At 38.9% G+C, this 21,200-nt stretch overlaps 1 protein-coding gene across 4 annotated transcripts in view; it reads left to right on the top strand.

Annotated features, from left to right (window-relative positions):
- Positions 1-1,045: 1,045 nt before the first annotated feature.
- LOC116426396 (muscle LIM protein Mlp84B) overlaps positions 1,046-21,200 on the top strand; it is a 30,345-nt gene continuing 10,190 nt past the window's right edge. For 3 of the 4 annotated variants that reach the window (XM_076365009.1, XM_076365012.1, XM_076365011.1), the window contains exons 1-5: positions 1,046-1,216; positions 7,799-7,923; positions 9,816-9,978; positions 17,559-17,685; positions 20,613-20,709. In XM_076365009.1, coding sequence (XP_076221124.1) covers positions 7,809-7,923; positions 9,816-9,978; positions 17,559-17,685; positions 20,613-20,709 — 502 coding nt within the window. In that variant the 5' untranslated portion in view covers positions 1,046-1,216; positions 7,799-7,808. The remainder of the gene's footprint in view (positions 1,217-7,798; positions 7,924-9,815; positions 9,979-17,558; positions 17,686-20,612; positions 20,710-21,200) is intronic. The other variant, XM_076365010.1, reaches the window with a different exon arrangement.

Raw genomic sequence — 21,200 nt, 5'->3', positions numbered from 1 at the left:
TTTCGGGTCAATGATCTGTACAATGTGCAATAAACAATTATCAAATCCATAATTATAGTCTTCTAAATAATTTTAAACGTGACCACAGAGAAAGGAATGAATTTAATTTTGCTTACTTAATCAAACAAAAGAATACTCTGGAAATTTGAACAATCCCGAATTTTATTATTAATAATGATACGATTAATTAACTCATCGTACAAGGTGTTTCTGAAATTCTGGTAAAATTCATTTTCACTGAATATCTCGTTAACGAGATAAACGAGTTCGAAAAACGATCGTCTCGATGTCCGTTCATAACCTACCACTTCCACTTGCAGTTACCAACGCTTCTCAGGCAAACTTTCGAGAATGAAGCTTCCTATAAGAACATTTCATTTCACATTTTACAAATACCTCTCCACACATAAACATGCTACCTCTCCGATTGCACTACAATTACGAAAACAGCTCCACAAAATAAAAGCTAAAGGAAAACGATGCAAACTGTACACTCGACAAATATCCCATAAATAACAAAATCAAGTAAACACTATAGAATATCCTCTACCATCACAAATGCAGTTTAACGAAACTAAATATTTCGACAAATCATCAATACAATACCCATCACCCATCAAAAATACTCATGTCAACCATAAGAACGTCAAACTCAATCTCCCACAATAAACTAAAAAAAACCCAACGTACGAAATACAATTAACCAATTCCTCCTTATTCTGAAATCCTCGATACCACAGACACCCGGTACAATACGTTACCGACTGGTACATACGGAAAGAAATTCAATGGGAAACGTTCGGCGTGTTCCACGGTGTCCACCGAGCGCCGGTCACCGGTGACCGTCAGCGGGGCGAGCGTCGGTCACCGGTGACCGTCGCGAGGAATCTCCGCCGTTAGACTCGAACAGGTTCGTCCGCCTCGAACCGCCTCGAAGCGTATAGTTGTAACACCCCCGCTGGCGGAAGGCGGCTGTCCACTCTCCCTCTGCCGCCGCGTACGTTGTCGTCAACAGCACTGACGTTCCGACGGACACGTGCCGTGTGCAAACCGCCTGGCTATGACTAGGACGTGCACGACGCGAGAACAGCCATTCGAATCCAGTATTAGTGCGGTGTAGAGTGCTTTCGCTCCGGTGCTTTTAACCTGACGCCTGCCACGTCCCCGAGAGTTTTGCGTTCGATTCCCGTGAACCTTCGAGAGACCGATACCGGTGGTGAGTACCAATCGAGATCGCCGGAGACGCGTCAGGGCTGCCAGTGCGAACCGGGAGGACACGAATCATTTCACGCGCGAACGATAACCAGGTGACGCCGGCCCGTTCAGGGGAAGTCGGTTCGAATGGTGTCCGGTATACCCTATGCTTGTAGGCCTGTGGCTCCACGATAGAACCGGCCAGATCTTCTCAACCGCTCGACAGAAGTTTCTCAACTTTTGCGGGAACTTTAAGAGTGCTTCTGCCGAGATTTTGGTTGAGTTACATTTTCGTTTGCGTGCCGTAGATCGGGGTTCTCGTTGTTTCTTCGTGAGGCGTCTGCAGCTTCGCTGGTCGAGTTAGGGTAGGGTTCTTCGGTTTGAACGGTTGTTCCGGTGTTTGGGCGTGGATGTACTAGGATGCGAGACTTTTTGGTAATGGTTGGGTGTATCGATGATGGAATTGATGATGGGTGGTAAGATTCACTTGGGACCGTCGGTTTGGAGACATTTTTGTAGATGCAGGGCTCTTGGGAGTGCACGGTTGGTTGGAAGAGTAGGTTGATTGAGATTTATGTTTTAAGGCGATGTTTGGAGGAGTTAGGGGTGGGTTGGGAACATTTTGAGAATTGAAGCGTGGAGTTTGGAAATTGTATTTTAGCCGCGCTAGAAGATACTTGGCTGGGAAATGATTGTTTTATGATTTCTTTTCGGTTTGGAGGGTTGGAATGGTTAGGGCTCGATTCTGATTTTACTTAATTGTAGATGTTAATTCCTTCAAAATTGCCACTAAGAGTTAGAGATTTGAAAGCAGAAAATAAACTGCAGTTTGGACATTTTAAGAGAATCACACGATCTTAGTCTCTCGTTTCTGTATCGTAAAATCGACAATTGAGTCTTCAGCGGAAATCAGAATTGTTTATAAAAGCGACGATTTAATTATGTAACATTATGCATTTCATTCGTTGTTATCTAAAGTATATCTCGATTGAATTGTTTCAATCATGCAAATGAAATATATGCATTGGAGTTCAAAGGAACGATTCTCAGGTAAAAAATTACAGATCTTGGTTAAGAATTGTTAAAGAATTCTCGAAACATTGTGCGCGGGAAAACGTGATGAAACTTGAGACGAACCGGATTTAGTGTACGCAAGAAGCGCGCGTTCTCGAAGTGTTGTGATGCAATACCCGGCGGAATATGTACAAACAAAGACGCTAAAAATACCGGCGTCGCGCAAAGAGTGCTTTCTTTTTCGTTCTCGTTTTACGCTCCGAAGATTGATGATGCCTCCCTCGAAACTAATTTTTCAACGTCTTTCAAACAGTATCCTTCACGAGAAGAGACCCAAAAATTGAAGCTCGTTACTGAATCTTCAAAATTAATTAATCTTTCTCTTCAGAATAATTTCTTTGGCAAGAAGAAACAATAAATTCAAGCTCGTTACTGGATTATCAGAATTATTTTCTTATAATCTTTAAAATAATTTCCTCTAGTAGAAAGAATAAATTCTATGATCGTTAGTGAATTTTCAAAATTAATTTTTATAATCTTCGAGATAATCAATTAATCTTGTTACTGAATTTCTAAAATAACTTTTTGTAATCTTCAAAATAATCTCTCTTTCGAGGGAAAAAGAATTTCAAATTGGTAATTGGGTTTTCGGAATGAATTCTAGGTAAACAAGTAAATTAGTCCAATTACAAAGGAAGCTTTTAATCAAAGTTGTTTTAAGTATAGACGAGAAGTTCGAAAAGTTCGATCTTTCGAAAAGTTCAATTAAAATAATTTTCTCACTTTAATCATCTCTCGTATAGATGAGAAAGCATTTTTGATTTTAATGATATTTCTCTAAATACAGTGACGCCACTTCTATCGAATGTTCCGAAAAGTATAATATTCGTTACGTAATTAGTGAAATTAGCATTCGGTTCATTAATATGGGGAATAATTGGAATCTAGTCGAAGCGAATGATAAGTGAGGTTAGGTCGGGCGTTAGTGGAACTTTTTGTTATTGCCGCTAGCAAATGAAATTTCCTGTTCCCTCTTCATTCGTTAACTTCGACGCTGCGATATTAATAAAGCAGATTAATCGCGAAATTGATTAAACATGCATGCCGTACATCCTCTCGATGGGAGACATTGAAAATGTTAACTGCATGGAACTGATCAAATATGTAGCAGCCGACTTCCTGTACCGAAAGATCGGGAACATTCTGTTATTCTATAACAGTAATCAGTTTTCAGTCGAATGATGGATGACGGGTGAATTTCGATTGAATATCACGGTGAAAAATAGGCGAACAGAAAATAGAACGCCGGGGCAGACCGAATAATCACCTGGATTGAAACCGTTCGACGATGAGCCTCTTTATTTGCACATTCATCGATATCGAATTAATACAAACAATTACACAAATTTTCATAAAATGAGTTTTCAATTTATATTCGGTTCGATGATATTACTGTTGAATTCGCGATTCTACAATTTATAATTTGAACATTGTAATTCGTATCGATTAAATTTAATATTTCATCTTCGCGATAGATTAGAAGGGGTTAATATCTTTTTTAATTGAGATTCTTTCTTTAAATTAATTTTTATCGTTATTGTTTATAGTTAGCTGATTTTAGTTTATGGCGAAAGGAACTAATTGGAGTATGAGGGTATAGAAACTTAGAATGATAGTAATAATATAATAGTGATAATAATAGTAATAATAATAATATAACAGAACTTTTTAGAAACTGAATGCTTTCATTGTTGAAAGATTCATTAATATTTTAATTAAACTTTAAAAGTTAAGGCAACCAAATTGAACATTAAATAGTTGTTAATGGAGAAACGAATTATATATTATTCATTATCTTAGAAATTCGTGCAATAAAGAGTTGGAAAACTACCACACATTAATCAATCATAAAAATTCAATGTTATTAAGATAAAAATAAACAAAACAAGTATAAAACGTTGAATTCTACTACTGCAAATTAATTTGATTGTCATCTGCGACTTTGACAAGATATCGATGACGTTCTGATACGTCAAATGTGTCTACAGAGTTAACCGTTTGATAATATTCCAACAAATTATAAAAATCCGATCTTAGTACAATAGTAATAAATAAAACAACGAGAATATCAACTGAACAATTGATAGAATTTCACATACTTCACTCTCTAAACATGACTTACAATACGAGTATACATTATAACTGTTAAAGATCAATGACATCTTTCGAAAAGTTCAATTAAAATAATTTTCTCACTTTAATCATCTCTCCTCAATCGAACCGTTGACATTTCCTATAGCTTGTTTAATAATCGTTATTAGACAAGTCGAACAATCAAGTTGAAACATACGACTAAACTTGGAAAATAATTTCAAACGGAAATTTCAGAAGGTAGAAATGGCGCTAAACTAAATGAAAACAAAAAGCAATATATGTAGACTATTTTCGTAATTATCGGCAGAAATGTAAGTTTCTAATCAACAACATTCGATAACTTTGCAATCCAAAGGTGCCTCTCAGTCATAACTCGATTGGTGTATTAAAATTGTAAAATTTCGTAATTAACATTAAGTCTTGAGTAATCTGTCGATGAAATGTGGAAATAAAATACCATTGTTCCATTGTTAAGTTAGTTGAAAAGAATGTCATCTATATCTCATACAAATAAATTGAATATTTCTAGTGACAAATTTTTCGAGTGCAAAGGGTTAATATTCGTACGGTCGGGTCCGTTTGTTGGGTAGGGGTAATGGCGACCGCGTTGTGGAGGATCTAGCACCTTCCCTAATACGGCCTCGCGGGCCGTCCGCACGGATATAGAATCCGCCGTCTCTCTTCGACGCTCTCTTCTGGTATCTCTAGCGTCCCTATTAAACGCTGCCGCCGCTACACACGGCACCCGACAATCACGCGACTCCATCTTCGACTCTGCGACGACTTTTCGGACGACTATAGGCCGTGCAACGGTTCACGCGACTTTCACATTGTTTTAGATCAATTAGAATTTTGGAGAACAAGGTGAAAGATGTGAATACAGTCGAAAGTAGAGAATTCTAGATTTGTTAGGGTTGTTAGAATTTTGGAGAACCGAGGTGAAAGATGCGAATACAGTCGAAAGCACTGATTTTCAGATTATTTAGGACCATTAGAATTTTGGAGAACAAGGTGAAAAATGTGAATACAGTTGGAAGCAGAGAATTCAAGATTTGTTAGGGTTGTTAGAATTTTGGAACATCGAGTTTGAAAATGTGAATACAGCCGAAAGTAGGGATTTTCAGATTATTTAGGACCATTAGAATTTTGGAGAACCAAAGTGAAAAATGTCAGTAAATTCGAGACACTTTTATCAAGAGAAATGAATATTTATGGAATTAAAAAATTGCTTTTAAATAGTGAAATTAATAGTAACAAAAGTGATAAAAGTAACAAAAATAAGAAAAAGGCAGACAGAATGAGATCGCTTAATCGAGGGAAACAGGAAAATATAAATAATAAAATTGCAATAAAAACGTTACATTGGCACAATTAAATTACTACATATTAATTATTTATACTGTGTAAGCGTTGAATTATTTTAAACGTCGAAGCACGAAGATTTCTGTTGAACTAAGAGTTCGGGTCCGTAATCGTTGACTTGAACTACTTGCTGGTCGAACTGCCGACGAACGTGCCGGAAAACGCATTATTTGTTGACCGACAATTTAGTCATCAGTTTTTATAATTTTTTCCTGCAAGAGGATGAAGATTCTTGAAATGTAAACAGATTTTATTCATTTCTCGATGTTGGAAAAGAAGATTCAGCCTTCTTTTCTCTCGAGAATCGCGCGACAAAAATGCTCGAGTCGCATTCAGCAACGCGCGAAGTCAATTTTCACTGATATCTTCAACTTCTGGCGTGTTTCCACTACCGGGTTGCCCCATTCATGGAGACGGGATAGTCCGGATAGTCTAAAATTCCATCTCCTCCGACATTTATGGCGAGAAACTCAATTTTAAGGGCATGCCTTTATGAATACTCCGCGCTGCTATCGTTACCTTCGCTAATATTAATTCCGCGGCGATCATTATTAATGAACACTTCGGAAAATTCCACACGACCCGTGAAATAGTCATTACGATTTTCATGGTTACATTACTCTCCGATAATTTCAGTGTTATGTGAACGATTTCGAGAGACAACGAAGTTTGAATTCGATCAATTGCTTGTCTTGCTTGCTATTGTAATAATTTATCGATGACTTCTTTCCAACAAGTTCAAATGAATCTCTTTGATACAAATTTTATTTCCTGCTGTTATTAATGCTACAACTAATGTTTAAAGACTTCTTCCTTTACAATTATTGAGAAGATATAGAAAAGAAATTCATCAAACCGAAATATCGATCAGTTCTTAATATATGTACACTCCTATAATTTATATAAGAAGATTATAAACAATTAATTTAACTGTTGAACAGTTCTAGTGTTGAACTACAATAAAATGTTTCTTCTTAACTTCGTTTAGTTGGAAATAACAAATGAAATGATATCGATGGAATAATAGGAATTTCAGAGGTTAGGGCCGACAAGATGGCGGCTGGCGAACGATTACTGAAATCCTCGTAGAATCTGAATTATCATGTTCAAATATTATTTTCCAGAATAACCAAAGCTCAATCTAACTGCTGGGTAGTTCTAACGTTAACCATGTTGTTGATAAATAAATGTTCAGCGGTTGCAAACGAGGTTCTGGGAAACGCGGAATAGCCTCGCTTCCGAGTTCCTTTTCCCTCATAAATCTTCGTGTTTTCCGCGAGCCTCTCGCAATGGCCGACTGCGAAAATAGTCGCGGCTGTCGGCGGCCAAAGAGAAGCTGCGAATTCTTCGTGTTTTAGTCAGGGGCTGGTTAAGTAAGCGAACTGTTTTATTTTCGACGGATCGCCCGTTGCCACTGGACTCGATCGTAATTTAACTCTCGCCGATCCTACGTCACATCTCGTTCAAAGTTGTAACGTTTAATTGTAAAAATAGAATCGAACGAAGGTGCTTTAATTATCTTATGGAATTTCAAATAAATAATGAAGTCACGTTTATGTAACTCTCTCGCAGGATAGTTGCAAGTCAAATAAAATTAAAGCTAGGAAGTATTTAGGTGGTTGAAAAAATTAGATCGGAATTGGTTGACTCTTTGTACTCGAGTGGATTAAGATTCTTCGAATAATAATTATTGATCGGAAGAAAGTCCTCCCGGGGAAAATATGTAGATTGTTAATTGATAATGCAATCGAAAAGATTTTACAAACGCATACGTGTACTTTTTTAAAATTATTTCGATTGTGGCATTAATTAAAAGACAGCGGATTTGTATGCTTATGAGAAATAGAAGTACATAGAATATGATGTACAGAAATGTTTTTAAACATTTAAGAATGTTATTATTTTATTTTCAATTTATTGTTTCTTTTGTTTCATTTTCTATTTCGAATTGTTATTTTGCATACAGATTCGCTGTTTGCTAATGAATCAAAGGACACTGTGCAGGATACAATCGATTTCCAAGGTAGAAAAACGTTGAATGTTTTATTAATAAACGTTTCGTTTCTGTTTCCAGCACAAACAAAATGCCTTTCAAACCAGTAGAACACCCCAAGTGTCCCAAATGCGGCAAGTCCGTGTACGCCGCGGAAGAACGAGTCGCCGGAGGCCTCAAATGGCACAAAATGTGCTTCAAGTGCGGTAAGTTGATCAACGGACACCCTATACATCGAGAAATATCATTTCAATTGGCGAGGTTCCAAAGTCGGGTCGTTTTAAAAGAATTTTCAATGGAAAATTGGAATCGTTTGATGCTTATGAATAGTTCAATGAATTTGTTCAACCGATGATGAACTTCGCAAAATGAACATTTGAAACCTCTTAAATAAGAAATGAATAAACAAGGTGTACCAACGAACAACTTCACTGAACTTAAGAAAGACAAGATATTTTATATTTTATATTTAACGTATAAAGAAGAAGAGAAACACACTAAGTGTATTTTCTTTTTAAAAGTGTTCGTAGTTAAAAAATCTATAGAGAGCCGAACAAAATTCGCACATTTCCAGAAATATTCAACATCATAGTGCACCAAGGATTCAGATTTCAGTTTCTTTCGATTTAAAAAGTAAAACTATACGGAAATACCAGGAGAACATCATTAGAATCACCGAGAATCAAACGATTTCATAATTTCTTCCATCCTAACCTGCAAAACTAGAGCACCTTACGCCGCGCTGGTGTCATGGCGGCGCGCGCGGTCGCCATTGAGCGCCCAACAGCGCCCTGTTGCGCGAAACACCATCGGTCGGCTTTTTAAATATAGCCGGCTCTATAAATAAGTTTTACGCCAGTCCCGGATGGTTCTGTCTTGGCTCTAATTAGTTTTGTATGCCAGCCAGAAATCAATTGGAACCACCCAGCGGGAAGCGAGCGAAGGTGCAACGACCCGTCTCGCGGAAAAATTGCCGGTTAACCGTCCGCCAGCTCGGAAATAGAAAATTCCCATGGAATATTCATCCGGGCGAGTTTCGCGCAGCGACGACGACGCACCGGGAATAATCATGCGCGGTTATCGCTTTATCCGGTTATCATACTTTCCCGGGGCTCTCGTTTTGTTCCGCGATTGAATAAGGAACGGCCGCCATTATTATTCAGGGCCGGTGCTTTTAGCCGAAATTCGGATCCAGTAATAATGGACAAGCCTTTTATTTTCATCGATGTCACTCGGTTCGATGGTGTTCGCTGATAATTGGGGATCCGCTGCGAAATGTTTACTGTTGGATAATTATTTTATTAGTTACAGTAATGATATTGGTGATAGATATTTTATTGAGTACGTGTAACGGTTTTTGTAGACTCTGGGGAAGGGTTGTTTTTATTATGTTGGAGGATGATTATTTGGAACCCTTGGAGCAAGGGTAATCTGCTGACAAGTGGGTGTATGTAAGATTAATTTGATAGTGGGAAGGGTTGTACGAGTAAAAATAAGTGTATATGAAATTAGTCTAGATCTATGGTAGAGAATCTATCCATGGCGTAAAAAACTTGAGTCTTCAAAGCTTTAAATTTTAAAAGCTGAGTCTTTTAAAATTTTAATTAAATAATTAAATTAATTATAATGAATTTCATAGAATTTTAGTCATCCACGCTTCAATCTTAATGGCTGAGTCTTTGAAGACCTAGAGTCCCATAAAACTCTAGTCCTCAAAGCTTCAACCTTAAAGGCTGAGTTTTCGAAGACTTAGAGTCCCATAAAACTCCAGTCTTCAAAGCTTCACCCTTAAAGACAAAGTCTCTAAAGCTTCAGAACTCAACTTTAAAGGCTAAATCCTCAAAACTTCAGAACTCAACCTCAAAGACCAAGTCCTCAAAGCTACAGAGTTCAACCTTGAACCTCTAAACCCCGATCTAAACCTGAAGAACCTTCAATCCTTCTCGAGTCCCAACAGCTGCAAAGCCTCAAACAGCATCCACAACCCTCAAAGCTCAATTCTCGACGACTCACTTCTTCAACGCCAGATAGATTCTAAGCCAGCCATCGCGACCCAGGGCTAGGGCTCACCAGCCAAACGACGTGTTCTCTGTTCCAGGTCTCTGCGGCAAATTGCTCGACTCGACAAACTGCACCGAGCACGAGGGCGAGCTATTTTGCAAAGTCTGCCACGGTCGCAAGTTCGGCCCGAAGGGATACGGCTTCGGTGGAGGCGCTGGTTGCCTGTCCATGGATCAGGGCGAACACTTGAAGAGTAGCGAGTGAGTGCCACCTGCCGTCGTCCGACCTCCCACCCCAAACCACCCCCGACCCCACCCCCTCACGACCCAGTAAGAGAAGACCCAGCCCCCTTTGATCCCGAGATCTAGGAAAAGAAAACCGAAGGAAAAAGCACAATGGAAAAAAAAATGTTCAAGGAAAAGAAAATTCTCTCCAAGTCGTCGTTTGCACACCTGTGTCTCTCTCGCTCTCTCTCTCACTCTCTCTCTCACATTCTCTGTCTCTACTCTCTCTACTTCTCTGTCTGTCTGTCTGTTTCTTTTTATATATACACCTCTCTTCTCTCTGTCTGTCTCTCTCTTTCTCTCTGTCTGTCCATCCCGATTTTGTTTAACCCCGAAAACCGAAACCGTTCGCTGGTGTTTGGACAATGAGAATCCAATTGAAACAACAACGATCGATCCAACGAGCAACGAACAACCGGCGTCCGACTGCACGAATCCTCTTCTTCTCTGGTTCCACGATTCGAACGGTAACCGGAAGTGCCTGGAGGAAGCGGCCCAGCCTGAAGGACACGCAGCCTGCGCCCGCGTGCCGTGAACACCTAGCGTCATCTTCTGCGAATACCGCGGGCGGTTTTCCACGCCCAATTTCCCCGTTCCCCAGCCTGCCAACAGCCACAACCCGACGTTCCCGATCGTTTGTACATTTCGGAGATCTTACGAAACCCGTTGAAACTCGCAGCACAACACCTCTTCCACCTTTGTTTTCTCTGTCAGTATCTTTCCCCCCGTTTGAATTGTCCCGCCATTCACGCTGTCTGTGACTCTTGTCCCCGTGACGTCGTCCATCGGCGCCGACAGCGATCGTGAACGATGATGGTGACACAGCATATATATACATATATATTTATATATATAAAATATATATATATATATATATATATCTATATCCGTGTATATGTACATATATATACACACGACGACGACTACCGACCGTTATAAATAATGTTTAATTAACTGTGTTTTTAATCTAGTTTCGACTGTCCACTTTGTTGTCACGTTTAACTCGCGCACCCTTGCCCCCCACCACCGCCCCCACTTTGCCACTCAACACCTCTGACCCGTTGACCAAAGAAATTGTCCTGGTTTCTTCCGTTTTATTTCTCTCTGTTTCCCCCGTTTCTTGTATCTTTTTTCTGTTGTCGTTTCTTTTTCTTTCTTTCTCTATCTGTTTACCACTAGTCTACTGTTTCTTTGTTTCTGTTTCTTTTGGTTAAACGCTCTTCTCTTTTCCGTTGCCCCGTGTGCCGGACGGCCGTTGGAAAAAAGAAAGGTTGCCTACCGCGGGTGACGCACACGCAACAGAACACACACGTATATATATATATGTGTAACGCATCTATATATATATGTATATATATATATGAGAAACCGACACGCAATTACGTTGTTGTTATTATAATGGTTGTTCAATCTCGTTTCTCAAGTTTCTTCTTATGCGATCTACTTACGATTTACGCTCTAGTTTATAGAATCATTTGTACCATCTGTAATAAGTGCCATTAAAAGACGAAAAAAAGGGAATTTGAAAAAAAAAACACAAAAAACAGAAGAATCTGGTGTTCCTCATTGACGTACTACCGTTTTCACATCGTATCTGTTCAACTTTTCCGTTTGCTTTTCTTTTTGTCTATTTTTGTTTTTTTTTATCTTCCACGTTGGATGGACGGTCGGACAAAAATGTTCTCTGCCATCCGAATCGTTTGTCGGATCGTTCTGTGCTCGCGGCACGGATGATGCGTGTACTTTCATTGGAAACTCGGATTTCTGTTCGGTCTGCACGGGTTCGGGATGTCGGAAACATTTTTGACCCACTGCACATGCAAACGACACCTACTTAGCGATACTTGTAGCTATTAAACGAAAAAAAAAGATGGGAACGTGCGCTAAAACGAACGTCCCGCCGCGGCCTGGCGTCGACCAGACACCATGGACAACGAGAAAGAACAAAATGGACGCCAGGCCCTGTGTCGAGCACAAAATGGCGAGGTGGAGTCTCGGAGGTCCTCTTCCGCCCTTGTTTCTCTTCGAAACGTTCAATCTACCGACGAATGATCCGTTGACCTTCGTAATTCGCTTTTCATTTCAGGAAGATTCGCGTTTGATGCGATTTGTCGTGGAAATATGGATAATTAAGTATATTCACGAATTATAGATGATATACCGCGTACCGCCATTTTTCAAAGGAGAAACGCGGGAATTGTGGATTCAGAGTGTTTTTCGGAATATTGGAATCTTGTTGGGTTCTTATTGGAAACATATGAGTACATATTTTAATAGTAACTCTCTTATACTACTGTCAAATTCAAAAGTATTCTAGACAGTAGAAGAACGCGATTCAACAAATCCAGATATCGCTAAATTCCTTTCAACTCGAATCAAATATTATTCTTCTATTGCTAATTCCGCAGTTCGATTACAATGACAAAAGTACCGAACAACCTTACGATTTATGACGAAAAATAGTTTCCCTTTAAATTACAAAAGCACAAAATATTCATACAATATTCTCATATCGTATTCAGTTTCGACTACCCAACAAACGAGCATAACAAAAGAATCATTTAAAAAGATAAAATTCCCAAGGCAGAACTCGATCATTCGTCGATAGCACGAAAGCCACCCCCGAAAAGCCCCCAGCCTGCAAACGGCAGCGAAACGAGTCCACCTCGCCATCACGAGAAACGTCCGCATTCATCGATCAAGGGTTAACGTTTCAAACCAGCCTCACCCTCCCTCACACTCTCTCTGTCTCTCTCTCTCTCTCTCTTTCTCTCTCTGTCTCACCCCTCGTCCTCACCTTCACTACCAAACCCCCCCCCCCCCAACCCACCACCCCCAAGTTTTTTTTTGCCAGAAAGAAACGAACGAACGTATACGAGCGAACAAACAGAAAAAGAAAAAACCAAAAAAACTGTCAAAAACACCCTACTACCACCCCCGCCAGCCCCGCCGAGTGCGAGCCAACCGGAGGCCCATTGAACAATATATGTTGTCGCTTTATCACGAGCCTGTGCGCAACCTCGTGATAAAGGGAAATACCGAGTAACGAAAAGAAAAATGGTGAGCACCGAGTCAGATTCCACCTCTCTCACACACTCTCTCTCTCTCTCTCTCTCTCTACTTCTATCTCTATTTCTCTCTCTCTCTCTCTCTCTCTCTCTCTCTCTATCTCTCTACTTCTCTCTTACTCACTTGCCTTTCTCTTCTGCCACACACAAACTCCGCGCGAACAATGAACGAAAGAAACAAGCTTCTTTTATGTTATTTTATTTTGATTTGATTTCTCTAATTTTCTTTGGGAATTATTTTTTATCAGCTGTCACTCTCGTGTTATCTCTATTTTTTTCTCTCTTGCTCTGTCTTTCTCTTTCTCTCTCTGTCTCTCTATCTCTCTCTCTCTCTCTCTCTCTCTCTCTCTGTCTCTCTTTTTCTGTCTCTATTTTTCTGTCTCTGTCTATATCTATATCTCTACGAAATTCATCGATCCGCACACCTGCACGGCCTCTCGTTATATACCATGTATTTCTTTTTTGTTTTTTTCGAAGACTAGAAGGAAACACGAAAAAAATAGAGGGAAACGAACACACGTAACCCCGTAACCTTGCTAACAACGTTAACTCGATGGGTGCTTTCTATAGACGCACACGCTTGTCACACCACACCACACGCCGGATATTTCGCCCGTAGAGATAAATACGTAGACGAGCTTCGAGCTGGCTCCTCGATTATTGTTGACAGCGCCTCTCGATGGTCGAGGGTGATTCCGATTTGTTTCGCGGATCTCGAACGATCGAACGATTTTCTATATTTTCTGTTCGGTTTTCTGTATTTCTGTTCTTTTTTCTTGTATTTTTTTATTCAATAGCTTTCGGAGAGATGACTTATTGGCTGAATCGGTTGATTTGTTGGGGGAACTAGAGAAAATGAAGCAGTGACACGTATCATTGATTTTGAACAATTTTTAATGGGAAATCGAATAGACGCAATGGGACGTATTTTTTTATTTTATTGTTACGTGTAGCTTTTGTTTAATATGCGAAGTGCATAAAATAGTATATTCTTGTAGTGTTATATTTATTATTGTTGTGATTATTGCGTGGTTAAAAGAATTTGTTTAATAATGAAATAGTAAGGAAAGTTTATTTTGAATACAGGAAATGTAGAAATAGATGAAATATTTAGAAAATTCGTAAAGTAGAATTGACCGATTTGGATAATAAGTGTGTCTAACGTAAGTTCGAAGACTTTGAAGCTGGAAATCGTATTTTCAAAAAAGATTTAAGGGTAGACGTAAGAAATAAGAATCCAGCACATATTTGTTAAAGAGTAAATTATGTTTCTCACTCACAGAAGGAAGATTTACAAATTTTTTTTCAGTTTTTGTTATTTATGTTGGAGTGTTTGTATTTCTTTATTGTTATAGAGGAAATGATCCGATTGTCTGGCTTATATTAAAACAATTTTCTTTTTCTAGAGATGTCGAGAGCGAGCTAGAAGAAAAAGAATTTTTGTTGGAGATTGTCCTTAATGATAATGTACAAGTTCATTGGATTTTGATTACTATCTTGTAATATTTCATTGAGATTAACTGCAGAGCATCAACGATTTTGTTTCGAAATTCTGACAATTAATTCTAGAAAACAATTTCTTTTCAAAATTTTATCGAGATTCATTACAAAAGCAACAATTTCTTTTCAAAATTCTATCACGATTAATTCTATTAAAACAACAATGTTTTTCCGAAACTCCATCAAAATGAATTCTAAGAGAACGTCTCTCGTTTCATCGAAGGAAACACAAATGATCATCGAGCGGCACTGAACTATTCCTCCCCGAAGTTATGACTGCGATTCTTTGCCCCCAGCCCTTTTCTAATTTAAATTGACTTTCTTTTCACTTTCTCTGTCTGTCTCTCTCTTTCTCTCTCGATCTCTCATCCCCCAGCATTTCACCCCCGCCCCTGATTCACCCGTTCCCCACTTATTTTTATCTCTGTCCTCACTTTTTCTTTTTCTCTGAGTAAAACGTACTTTTGTTATTTGTTTATTGATTTATTGATTTATTGATTTATTTGTTTATTTATTGTTACACACGATCCGCTTCTTGGCTCTCCTCTCGGGGCTCGGCGGAAGCCACCTGCGTGGTTGCAAAGGGGAAACGGGATACTAACCGATCACTAACCACACGTGCCTAACACACAACCTTAACAAGCGATTTGTTATTTCTGTGACCGATTTTCTGGTAACCGTGTTTTTTTTCTTGTATTTCTTTTTTGTTGGTGTTGTTTGCGGTGGTTGTTTCACCTTTTCTCTGGTCGAGCCGCGAACGATGGGAACGTGACGGGCCGCGAGGGAAACCGGGCTGACCGATTCCACTCTTAGCGTCTCCCGACCGCGGTGCCGACAAGATGGCGGCCGCTGGGCTTCCCGCAAATACGCGTTGCCTCTCGGAATCTTCCGATCGTTTTCTCCCTATGAAATTTCTTTCGAAAATTCTGATTATTATATGTATATATTTATATATTTATTATATTTTATTATATATTTTTTTACTCTATAATCGCAGCACTTAAGATCTTTTAAATTAATGACAGAGTGTGTTCTCTTATAGACTGAGCTACACTTTAACAACAGTTTCAAAATGGTTGCACAACTAATTGTTTTTTGAAATATTTTTTATTAAAATAATTAGAACTGTTTTCTTTAATTATAATATTTAATATAATAATAAATGTATACATTGTATACACGACACTTCAGAAGTTAAAAGTTAGATGGGACAATAGGTTATCCATTAGTGCACTGATTACTTAACATTTTACTATGCCAGAACTACACTTCGACTAATTCACTGTATAATATTCCCTTGTATAGTTCAAACTATATTTGTATGGTTCAGACAACGATGTATATAACACTGTCCAGTTTTGTGTCCTGTACATTGTTTCATGGAGTCGGTCAGTTTGGATTGCGGGATACTCAATGTTGAATATTTTTAACACATTGCAGGCTAAATACTTTTTTGATAATAAAGTCAATTTAGTAATTGAGTTAATCAAATTGAATTTAGTAACTATCTGTTTCTTTTGAATGAAATATCAAGTTACTTAAGACTTGTTCAAAGTTAAACATCATTATCTTTGTTGAACACTTAATTCCAAAGAACATTTCTCAATTATACTATATTTCTCAAGATGTTTATTCCTTAGATATGTTCATTTGTCAAAGCTAAACCGAGAATTGGAGAAATCCCGTTTCGTAACAGCAATGTGTTAACAAGATTCCAAAATGAAGATCGTTATAAAAATTGTATTTTGAGCACGGTGAAACGAATCCAAAGTCACGCACACCACGTTCACCGTTCGACGTCCTTTCCCTTTTTTGCAGTGACGCTTCTTTTTACTATTCGCTTGTTCTCAGTATCCAACGCCTCTTTATCGAATGACCACGCATTCACTCATTTCTCTCAGACGATTCGATGGATCGTTAAATGGCACGCAGGAACGTCACGATTTATTTGACATCCAGACGAAATTTATCTCGCTTAAGTTTGAAGATAATAAAGTTTATAAAATATTTGGAATGTTACCGTTGCAGTGACAATTGTCACAAACAAGAGACGATTCGTGCGTGTTATTTAAAGACAACCAAACGCGTTCGCAGCTATTTCGAGAATAAACCTCTTTCAAATTCAAAATGCGCAAGGTTAAACCGTTAAAAAAACTAATTGCTGTAAACACGGGACCTAGAGTGATTCGAGAAATCTGGATCCTATCGACAAGAGTAGCAAACATGTTCAGAAACGTTGAACTTCTCAAAAATTCCAGGCATCGATACAGTGTTTAAACAATCTCTATTTAAAACACGAGTCTACGAACAGTTAAATAAAACTAGAAAATACAACGTTCAATTGCAACAGAACTTATAAAACATAAAAATAAACCTTTATCTATTACAAACAAATAATCCGTTCCTATATAACTCATCACAAAAGTTCAATTGCCTTACAATTCTCACAACAAAACTCCCACAAAGGACATTTCTCAATCAAATCATATGATCTCAAACAGAACTAAACTCAAGAAACCCGTTCGATGCTTGGAAAAATCAATCTCAAAACTCTACGTCCTCCATTGCTGCAGAATTCCTCCACTTCTAAGTTCGAAGTTTTAAGATTGCATCGAGAATTGGCTCGAGGAGGACTAGTTTAAAAATTACCTTAAATTTTCAATAATTCGTCAGACGACCGTAGCAGCCGATTTTAATGAAACTGAATATTAGAGCAAAGTAGGAACAGTTTTTCGTGAAATTTAGTTCAAAACATTTGTCAGCGACGTGTATCTCAAAGGACAAACTTCTTCCGAACGAGCAAGTCTTGAAATAATCGACGGTTTTATTAAAATCGGTTGCAACGGACATCCGAGGGACTGTTACCATTTTGAAATCCAGAGAAAGGAGCGTGTCGAGGGATCGTTCGATCGTCGAACGAGGCGTTGGAGTCGAGAACCATGCGCGAGGAAGTTAGGAAACGTGAAATTATAACAAGGACATTTTTAGGGAGCTCTCGCGAGGATCGAACGCCATATTGGAGCCACGCGCCATCGCGAAGGCACCGGAAGGAGAGGGTTGCCCACGATGCGGAGGATACGTCTACGCCGCGGAGCAGATGTTGGCCCGAGGAAGGGTGAGTTTCCTCCCCCAAAACGGGACCCAGTGTCTGCCTTGGTGCCGTGGACGATGGACTTAAAATAAATCCCGAGATCGAGAACAATTCCGTGTTATATCATGAGCCGGGGCGAGCCAGCTATTCCTGGACGGATGGTGATCTTATTTTCGCCCGGAAACTTGATCCGCTATCGCGGAACACCGGGGTGGGGGTTGTAAACAACATTCAACAGTCATTAATCATGTGAATTGTGCGCTGTCGAGCATTCGGTTTACTTTCGAATGCTCGGATATCCTTTGATCTCGTGCATTCAAGTTTTGGCTTTTGAGATTCTTTGGCGGAGGACTTTTTAAGTCTTACTGCTTTGAAGATTCGGGGATTTTAGTTTTTAAATTTGCACATTTAAACATTATTTTAAGTATCGAATATTGAGGTTATCAAATTTTCAAGTTTCCAGATCTTCAAATCTCCAAATATCTAAATTTCCTAATCTTCAAATTTCTAAATATCTAAATTTTAAAATCATCAAATCTCCAAGTCTCCAAATTTCCAAATCTTCAAATTTCCAAATATCTAAATTTCCTAGTCTTCAAATCTCTAAATATCTAGATTTCAAAGTCATCAAATTACCAAATCATCAAATCTTCAAATCTTCAAATCTCCAATTCTTCTAATCTCCAAATCTTCAAATTGAAATATCTTTTCCCAATTTTGTTCCTCCATTTCTCTGTTTTTTTTTTTGTACACGTTCAACGATAAAATAGCTCGATTAAGAAGTCACAAAGGTTTATGAACTCTCCATCATATACTCGGCGGATCAACGATTCCATTACATTCTATTTCAATAATAGCTCTAACTGAATTACGAGACTCTATTGTCGCTGTTCCACGTAACTTTCGAGAACGTTTTAATATCGGATTAACGGGAAACCATTTCGCTCAGCCACTTTTAACCCTTTCATAACGAATGTATCCGTATTAAGTAACATCAGTTCTTAGTAACATTAGTAACATCCTTATCCTATGATTCACTTCCAAATTATGCAAATTCGAGGAATAATAGATAAATCAGGTGTTCGCAAGCTGCAAACATTTCGTCGCAAAGGGTCAATGGTGCCATCTCAAAATACACCATTAAAATCAACTAATCCTTCAATATTTCCCTTTTCTAAAATAATTAACTATGTTTATGATTTTCCTAGTACAAAATAAAATAAAACAACTTTTATAAAACACAACATCTCTATTCCAAAATTTTCCAAAATACAACAAACACAATACTACCAAATTCTTCTCAATTCAAATCAAATATTCTCCTTTCTTCAATTACAAATTAAAAACTAGAATTCCAAAAAACAGTTTTCCTCCCAAGAAAATCAAACATGTCTATCACCCAAAATTCCCAACTCTCAATAGAATGCAACAAACAAGAATGGCACCAAACTCTTTCCGATTCAGATCTCAAATCTAATATTCTCCCATGAAAAATCTTAAAATTTTGAAATGGGTTAAGCGAATCCGTAGCCTGCAGTTAAAATTCTTAACCACAATTCCCAATTCCCAACAGAATGCGACAAACAAGAATGGCACCAAACTTTTTCCGATTCAGATCTCAAATCTAATATTCTCCCATGAAAAATCTTAAAATTTTGAAATGGGTTAAGCGAATCCGTAGCCTGCAGTTAAAATTCTTAACCACAATTCCCAATTCCCAACAGAATGCGACAAACAAAAATGGCGCCAAACTTTTTCCGATTCAGATCTCAAATGTAACATAATTTCTCCCATGAAAAATCTTAAAATTTCGAAATGGGTTAAACGAATCAGTAGCCTGCAGTTGTTAAAATTCGTAACCGGACTGATTCCGGAGAATTATCCGAGATAACCGTCGGCCTCGCGTTCCGCCGTCTAAAATTGCCGCCGGGCGACCGGCTGACACGGTGCCAGGCCCGTGACGCCGCGTTGCGCCGCGCTGGTCCGTAATCCCGGCGTTCGTGTGACGAAAACCCGCGTGTAATTTCATAACAATGAGGGAAAAAAAGAACGGCCGGCGAAGATGAGTCGGCCCGGCGTGCTTGTTGCCGTTGGTGCCTGCCCAAGTGCTTTTCCTGTCGCCCGAACGAACGGCTGGCAGCCGACCAACTGGTCCACTCTCGTCGCGTTGGAAAATAACTTGGAACGGTTGGCCGGCGGATTAAACCGATATGCAGGCTAATTGCCTTTTCTAGGCTACTGCCAATCTTGCGACGGGCCTTCTGGGATTCTTTCAGAAGGTGACTGGTCTTCGCTTGGGACTTTAACCCGTTTCGAAATCGACTCTTTCTGCACTGTGAACATTTTCGATAGCTTGATTCCTCGATCTTTCGCGGCTAGAACACTTTCTGAACGTTAGAACTACCGAGCATTTCAGCTGTCTTAAAATCTCTTTATGAATGCTGAACGCGTGGATTTATTGAGATTTCATTTGGTTTATATTTGATTTTAGGTATTACTGATACCCAATTTTTTAATTACTTTTTAAGTAATGAATGAGTTAGATTTAATCCTGTACAGTCGAAAATTTTCCGTTCTTTGGAACTAAGTCATGGGAGAACATAAGCTAACCCTTTGCACTCCGAAGGTTTTCAATATCTCGATAGTTCCTTTCTATAAAGATGATTTACTATTGACTTATAATTAATCTATTATTGATGTATCATCGACGAATCATCCGCAAAGTACATACTTATCACTACCAGACCATTGATTCCTTACCACTCCATTATCAATCTATCACTCCGATGATTATCGATCAATATTACAACCCCCATGTCGCAACAGCAACAGCTCCATTAAAAAAACAGAACGTCCACGGCGCCAAGAACCCGCCCATCAGAACCGATCGGTCGTGAATACTCTCGCCTGTCTCCGGGCGCATCATGGTTATTCCTGCTTCTTGTGATTAGGCTTACCATAAGCAATGCTACAAGTGCAAAGTCTGTCAACGGACTCTGGACTCGACGCTTCATTGCGATGGTCCTGATCGCGAGATATATTGTCGAGGTATTTCATCGAAATCCAAACGTGAATGTGAATCGTCCGCGTGCACTGGAACCTCTGACCAACCCCTTACACCAGAAACCACCCCGAAAATATTCGTTGCCACATTATTCTCTCTCTGTCTCTCTCTCTATTTCTGTCTTTTTTTCTTTCTTTTGGTTATTGTCTCGGTCCCCCCAGGATTAACACTAGATTTACGGACATTGATTCTATACTTTATTCTATTGTTCCTAGAGAACTAAGTGTTCGTTTACAGAAATCGCGAGAATTGTAGCTTAAAAACCAGAGTATTCCGTATTAGCATAATTGAATCAAGATCGACTTGAACTATTACTAAATAATGTTTAAAAAATTCAATATTTAATTAACGGGTTCCGTGAGCCTAGCGTTAATCGACTCTTTCTCTCTGCGACCTATGACAAACCCAGACAACCCCTTTTTTCGTGGTTTAGTGTTCTTTTTGACTTTTTTTTACACCAGACTGGCGCAAAGTG

The sequence above is a fragment of the Nomia melanderi genome, chromosome 2 (genome assembly GCF_051020985.1).
Source record: "Nomia melanderi isolate GNS246 chromosome 2, iyNomMela1, whole genome shotgun sequence".
Taxonomy (NCBI): Eukaryota; Metazoa; Arthropoda; class Insecta; order Hymenoptera; family Halictidae; genus Nomia; species Nomia melanderi.
This window is presented reverse-complemented; position numbering and strand designations above follow the sequence as displayed.